Here is a 7,500-nt window from a genome sequence, read left to right on the forward strand (position 1 = left end):
AAAATTATGTTTGCTTTAAAATTTGAGATCACATAGACAGTATTTTACGTAGGATATGGGCAGTTCCCATGAGCACTATCTTTTGGACTTCAGCCATTTTGGGGTTTCCTGGTATCTGAGCTAGGTAGTAATCAGCCCGTTTCGCTGTCATTCCCAGGGCACCTATGACAATAGGTATTGTTTTCGTCTTCAGATTCCACATTTTGCTAATTTCTATTTCAAGATCTTTATATTTGCTCAGTTTTTGGTAGGTCTTGACAGATACGTTTATATCAATTGGGACAGTCATATCAATGAGGAGGCATGATTTTTGTCTGAAGTCTTTCAGTATGATGTCTGGCCTATTTGCGTCTATCTTTCTGTCAGTTTGAATGGTGAAGTTCCAGAGGAGTGCAATGTGATCATTTTCAAGTACTGGGGGTGGTTTGTGTTCCCACCAGTTTTTATCATGGGGCAAGTCCAGGTTTTTGCATATTACCCAGTGAATATATTGTGCAGCTCTATCATGCCTGTTGAGATACTCTGTAGGCGCAAGCAGACTGCACATGGAGACAACATGATCGATGGTCTCATTTTGTTGTTGGCATATACGACATAATGGGGAGCTGCCGTTCTTTAATATGTTGGCCTGGTAGTTCTTTGTAGGTAGGCATTGATCTTGGGCTGCTATGATAAACCCCTCTGTTTCTGATTTCAATCCAGAGGCCATTAACCATTGGTGGGTAAGGGCTTTGTCAATATCTGCATTATTCGCTCTCTTTGGGTATTTGCCATTGAGAGGTTTTCCATGCCATTTTTCAGTCATAATAGCTAAGGCAGCAATTTTAGCACGGGTTTTCAAGCGCTTAGCTTTTTCTGTAGGTGTTTCTAGTTCGTCTAATTCTTGAATTTGTTGCAATTGGAATTCACTTAGATATTCCTTTGCCTGTTTTGTTACTGAGTAAGATGCTTTCTTGCTTTCATATTTTAAGACAAGTTTTAGCATCCAGTCCTCAGAGTTTTTCATATAGGTGTCTAGGCCAATTGTGGCTACCTTCATTGATAATGCCAGCTGTAGTAGTCCTCGACCTCCCTCATTTCTTGGCAGATAAAGACGTTCTATATCTGCCTTAGGGTGGTGCATTCTATGCATTGTCAACAGTTTTCGTATTTTTCTGTCAACATTACATATTTCAGTAATTGACCAGTTAACGATGTTGAAACTGTAAGTCACGACTGGTATGGCTAGAGCATTGATCGCTTCGATCCTGTTTCTCGCGTTCAGCTCTGTCTTCAGTATTGCTCTCACCCTGCGATAACATTCTCTTCTGATCCTTTCCCTCATCACTGAGTGCTTGATATTGTCCCCTTCAATTACCCCTAGGTATTTGTAGCTCTCCGCTGGTTCTAACTCTTTTATGACATTTTGCTGGTCAAGGTTCACATTAGATGTATTTGTCATTTTTCCTTTGATAAAGATAGCTTTTGCACATTTATCAAGGCCAAATTGCATCCTGATGTCATCACTGAATTGTTTAACAATCGCTAGTAGGCCTTTGAGTTGTTGGTCATTTTTTGCAAAGAGCTTTAAATCATCCATGTAAATGAGATGATTTATATTTTTATCAAATATTTTATAACCATACTGTGCATCATTGAGCAATTTTGAGAGCGGTATTAGGGCTAGACAGAAGAGGAGTGGTGATAGTGAGTCACCCTGGAAAATGCCACATGAAATTCTTACATCTCCAGCATTTAGAGATTCATTGTCATTGTTCAACATCAGTGTGGTTCTCCATGATCTCATACTTACAGATAAAAAGTTTCGCAGAGTAGGAGCTATTTTATACATTTCCAGACATTTCCTAATCCAGCTATGTGGTAGGCTATCAAAGGCCTTTTTATAGTCTATCCAGGCTATTGACAAGTTTTTGTGTCGCTTGTGACAATCTTCTAAGATCATCTTATTGATGAGTAGCTGATCTTTACAACCATAAGATCCACGTTTACATCCCTTTTGCTCATTAGGGAATATGCTACTTTCTATTAAAAAACTATAGGTGTACTCGGTTAGGACAGATGTTAGCGTCTTATACATTGTTGTTAAGCAGGTTATGGGGCGATAATTTTTTGGTTCGTTTGTTTCCTCATTTTTTGGAAGCAGGAATGTTAAACCATTAACTAGCCAAGAGGGCATCAAACTAGGATTTTGCAAAACATCGTTGTAAAGTTTTGTTAGCAGTTCATGGCTTTCTGGGAAGGCATTCAACCAGAAGTTAGGAATTTTATCCTTTCCTGGAGACTTCCATTTGCTTGACCTCCTGAGAGCAGATCTTATATCTTCTACCCTGACCCCCTCCCACTTTTGCTCCTCTAAGGAGTCTAGGTCTGTAGCTATTCTATCAATCCAAGGGGCCTTTTCATTGTGTGTTTTATCTTCTGCCCAGATTTTATTCCAAAATTCTTGCACTTCTTCTTTTGATGGGACAGACTTTATTGTTACTGGTGTTTTCCCTATCTTCCTGTAGAAATTTTTGGGGTTATTTTTGAACATGTTATTATCTCGGAAGAATTTAACACGCTTTTCATACCTTGCTATGCGGGCAGCTTTAGCACATACCTTTTGCTTGATGGTTTCTATGGTGGCATCAATGTCAACTATGGTTTTCATGTTATATTTTTTCTTTAGTTTTTGGGTCTTTGTAGGTTTGATACTCTTGTCAAATTTAAGGTTTTTCAAACATTCTATGTCAGATCTAAGCAGCTTAATTTGGTGTTGAATGCGTTCTTGCCAAGAAGGCTTTTTGTGGGAGTGTTGTCTTTTTCTAATCTTTTCACCACATAGAATCGTTGAGATTCTTGCGGATGCATAGTACAGGTGGTTGAGATCTGTAATATCAACATCATTAGCTGAAATTATATCCTTAAGTGCAAGGCGGATTTTACCAATTATTTTCAGGTTTTGGTTAGAATTGCGAATTTTGGGGAGAGTGTCGCGTTCATTCATACTAGTTTCTTTAATTTTCAGCCATTCAATCATGATTTGATTTTTTAGATCATGTAGTTCTGTTGCGTCGATTTCTGTATGACTTCCTTCATCTATTTGATTTTCCCCTGCCTTAGTGTTTATGGTTGGTTCAGAGAGTATTTTATTTTGCCTATCAGTTACCTTAACTCTTTCAATTATTACTGTATTTTCATCAGCCTTGGGCTGGTTTATAATTATTTCCTCTGTAGTATCTTCTTTAGCTGCAGTTTCATTCTTTTTATCCTTTACTGCTTGCTTAATTTGGTCAATCTCTATTTCAGTTAGTAATTTTTTTTTTATAATGTTTCTTCTGACGTTGGCAAGTTTATTACTGTCTATGTAGGGTCTTACTGCAAGGTGTTTCTGTCTCCAGTTTAAGTAGGTTTGTACAGTATTAGATTTATCTGTAGGGAAATATATGGCACGGTAGAAGGCTCTAAGAACTTCTTTATTATCTTCCCTAGACCATTTTTCATTCTTTATCTTTTGGTTATTTGATGACGAGCATGGATGGCCATCTGTTGGAATATTCCGGTTGTGGGGTACTTCCAGCTCCTGTGTGTCGGGAAGATTTGAACCAGTAGCAGATTTCTCGTCTCGGATCTGGTTCATTATCCGAGTAAGTGGTCCTTTATAATCCGGTCTATGACCATTGCGGTTTATATTTTGTTTTATTAACAGTGAGGCATAACAAGCTTCGACGTTGACGCTAGGGGACGGATCTGTCTGTTTAGGGTAAGTTTTTTGAGACAACACCGTCTCCGAGCTTTCGTGACGTAGCTTCTTAAGGCTAGCAGATCTATTTCGAGTGAGTGGCCCTTTGTGATTCGGTCGATAACCACTCTGGTTTGTGATCTGCCTTGTTATCATTGAGGCATGACGAGCTTTGGCGTTGACATTCGGGGACGGATTTGTCTGTTTAGGGTCAGTTTTTTGAGACAACACCGTCACCGAGTTCTCAGCATGTAAACATTGCTCGTAGCGTAGTTTTTTAAGGCTAGCAGATCGGTATTCATCTGTATTTTTTTTGTTGATAGATTTATCTCCAGGCATAGTGTATTTTTGTGTGTGTGTGGCGTTTTAAACTTATGAATGGTTCACTGTCTGTATTTGTTCACAAAATGAAAATAAACAAAGAAGAAAGAAAAAAAGTTTTGGTTTTGCTTCGTTTGTGATATGTGTTTTCGTATCCGTAAGTGTGTCCTGTGATTTTTACGTAGTTCTGTAAACATTAAGATGCATGTGTAGTTCTATGGGTATCAAAACGTATATATCATTGTGTACACGTTCAAGTGTATGCGTAATTATTCAATATATGTACTTACTATTTTGTTCCATTTCTTTTTTTTTATATAGTTTGTAAACTTTCCGGTGTTGGTTTTGCGTGTGTGATCGCACGTGTTTCATTGAGACATCGTGCATAGGAGGTCCTGTGCTTTGTATTGCAGTGAAATTTCATTTTTTAAGAATAAAAATATTCTTAAAAAAAATTATCTTCGTTAAAAGACCGCTTCCTTCAAATCTTCCACCGGTTCTTTTGGCTAATTCCATCGATGTTATTGGATTAGATATGTTTTTGTATAGGGAGCCCGGTGTAGCACATCCATGTTGTTATTCAGCCCGGTGCTATTCCTCTGTTATTCAGCCCGGTGCTATTATTATTATTATTATTATTATTATTATTATCATTATTATTATTATTATTATTGTTGTTGCTGTTGTTGTTGTTGTTTTTGTTGTTGTTGTTGTTGTTGTTGCTATTATTATTATTATTATTATTATTGAGTGAGAGAGCAGTGCATGCCATCAAAGTGACACTGGGGTAAAATATACGAAGCCCAGTACACCCATCATGACTACCCGTCTGATAAGGGTACACCAGGCACATGCATCATAACCATATGTGCGTGACATGGTGATCTCATATCAAGATAAACAGCGCATGACCTCGCAGGTGGGGCCCAGTTAGAATTTTCTTCAGGTCGAGTAGCCCATTTCGCTCAAAGGTCCCTGAATAAGGTTTGTTTAAGGATGTTGAGCAAAACATCCATGTTTCCAAAGGTGAATTATTCAAACCCCAAAGAATTCCTCTCAACACATGGCTATGATGCTCCCCCAATACTTCTGCTCATGATCAGAGATGCACATATCGTCAGCCACCAAGGGACATGCTCAACTGGTTAAGGTCAAACAACTGACAAGAAAATTTGTGGTATTAAGCAGAATATTTGCTGTAGCCCATCTTTTATACCAAGACAAAACAATGTACATGATAACACTTCCAATCAATTAAGATCAGAAGCCATGAGAGCCACTGCCTGGTACTGCATCCAGGCATTATTATTATTATTATTATTATTATTATTATTATTATTATTATTATTATTATTATTATTATTATTATTATTATACGGGTTGCGATATTATGGAAATAAAAAAAAGATTGCATAAAAAATAATATCAATAATGTCAATGAATACAAAATATACGCGGAAGACGTTGTCAATGAATTTCAAGGTTTGTTCCTGACCATGAAGACATCCCTTCTGAGAGTATGACCTATTTTGAGATTACATACATTGGGATTGTAATGGAGCTCGGTCCTCGTCGTCGAAGAGACCCCCCATCTTTTCCTATACAACTCTGGAATGTACGTGATCGCGTCTTAAAGGACTTGCCAAAATCAAATAATTCTTTAGAAGGGTTTCACAATGCTTTGCGCTCATCACTAACATCCACACATCCAAATTTATAGAAACTATGCACTGCCCTCAAATGCACTGAGTAAGGATTAAGCTAGACAAAAATTGCACACATTTGACGAGGAGACTTAACAATAACAAAATAAAAAGACCAATCAAATTATTGATGCATGGCTGAAGAAACTAGTTCAGGCATAACAAAATGAAAACCCTCTGCAATTTTTAAGAATTATAGCACGAAATTTTTAACTGAATTTTTAAAAATAAATTAAGCTTTCTTATCCTAACTCTGCTTCACAATGTATTCGCTGTTATTTTATTTTTATCCTACTGTTATAACAAAATGTGTGCTAGAATTTAATCTTTTCTTTCTTCATCTCAAATTATATTACTTTTGAGATTTTGTAATGAGTCTTTTTCATAGATTCTTACCCGACGGGAGTACATTAAAGGGATCCCACCTCAGTTCAAGTAGATTACGAAGATTATTTTCTGTCTCACCTTCAGACTCTTTCTCTCTTTTCTTAAGGCTTGAGAGACAGACAGATTAAATAACATAGGTATTGACCCACGGTCTTGAGAAACTGACCATGGTGATTATTAGCTTGAGCTGCTTGTATTGGAAGTCTGTCCATGGGCAGAATTTACCATTTTACCAAGGTGGAATATACCGTGGTGGAATTTACGTATGGAGACATTTACCTGGTGGAAATTACCGTGGTGGAATTTACCTAGAACCGCATTTTTATATCCGAATGAAAGCTAACTGGAATTAGCGGTAGAGCAGAAAAGGACATGTGTTACAAGGGCAACTCAACAGTGATATGGAGGAAATGTATTATATGAACCAAATTAAATAGCTTAAAATATATACTTACTTTACTGAACAGTCTCCTCTTAAACTTGATTCGATTCGAACGCTATTACTTCCGGTAACCAAGCACGTGTGAGACCAGCATTCTCCAAACTCATCGTGGCTTATCCAAGCTTTACCTCTCCTAACACATTTGCCATTATCATTTCGACAAACTGTTGTTAATAATAAGAAAAAAAAATCGATTAGTCTATTAAGTAATTATCTTTGAATTAATTATGCCTATAACGGCTGAAAACTTTGGTAAAAGGCCAGCAATTTCAGTGCATCGGTTAAGTTGATTACATCGACCCTAATGCTTGACAGTTACTTATTTTATAGACGTCGATGGGATCAAATGTTAAGTCCGAAGATTCTGAAATCAAATCTGAAAGCCGGAAGAAATTCCGATGAGCGAATATGCCTGGCGGACTAACTATTTTACTAGCTCACCGTTTCTTTAGGACCTTTATCGTTTCTTTAAGGTTATAAGTGTAAAACTGGCACTATGTCGTTTACGACGTCAAGCGTCCCACTTGATCTGATCAACAGATGTATGTGTGTATGTATGTATGTATGTATGTATGTGTGTGTGTGTGTGTATGTATGTATGTATGTATGTATATATGCACATGCGCGCGAGTGCGTGCGTGTGTGTGCAAAGAAATTCAGGAGGTATGAGATGAATATATTTATTTCATCAGTTCATATCCATTGAAGGACGGCTGATTCGCAGCCGACATCATGCAAAACTATTTTATTTTAGTGTATGATAATTTATTTTCCATGTCTGCACTGGTGTGTATGCTATAAGCATTATTGTATATATATATATATATATATATATATATATATATATATATTTAATTATATGTATGTCTGTGTTGCGCATGTGTGTCAGATATGAATCTTTGTATCTATTTATATATATATATATA

General features: G+C 37.0%; 1 protein-coding gene across 2 annotated transcripts in view; it reads right to left on the bottom strand.

Moving 5' to 3' along the window:
- The window catches only part of LOC128248057 (uncharacterized), a 35,993-nt gene that overhangs the window by 14,551 nt on the left and 13,942 nt on the right, over positions 1-7,500 (bottom strand). For both annotated transcript variants that reach the window (XM_052968448.2, XM_052968447.2), the window contains exon 4: positions 6,588-6,738. In XM_052968448.2, coding sequence (XP_052824408.1) covers positions 6,588-6,738 — 151 coding nt within the window. The remainder of the gene's footprint in view (positions 1-6,587; positions 6,739-7,500) is intronic.

The sequence above is a fragment of the Octopus bimaculoides genome, chromosome 6 (assembly GCF_046866305.1).
Source record: "Octopus bimaculoides isolate indiv1 chromosome 6, ASM4686630v1, whole genome shotgun sequence".
Lineage (NCBI taxonomy): Eukaryota > Metazoa > Mollusca > Cephalopoda > Octopoda > Octopodidae > Octopus > Octopus bimaculoides.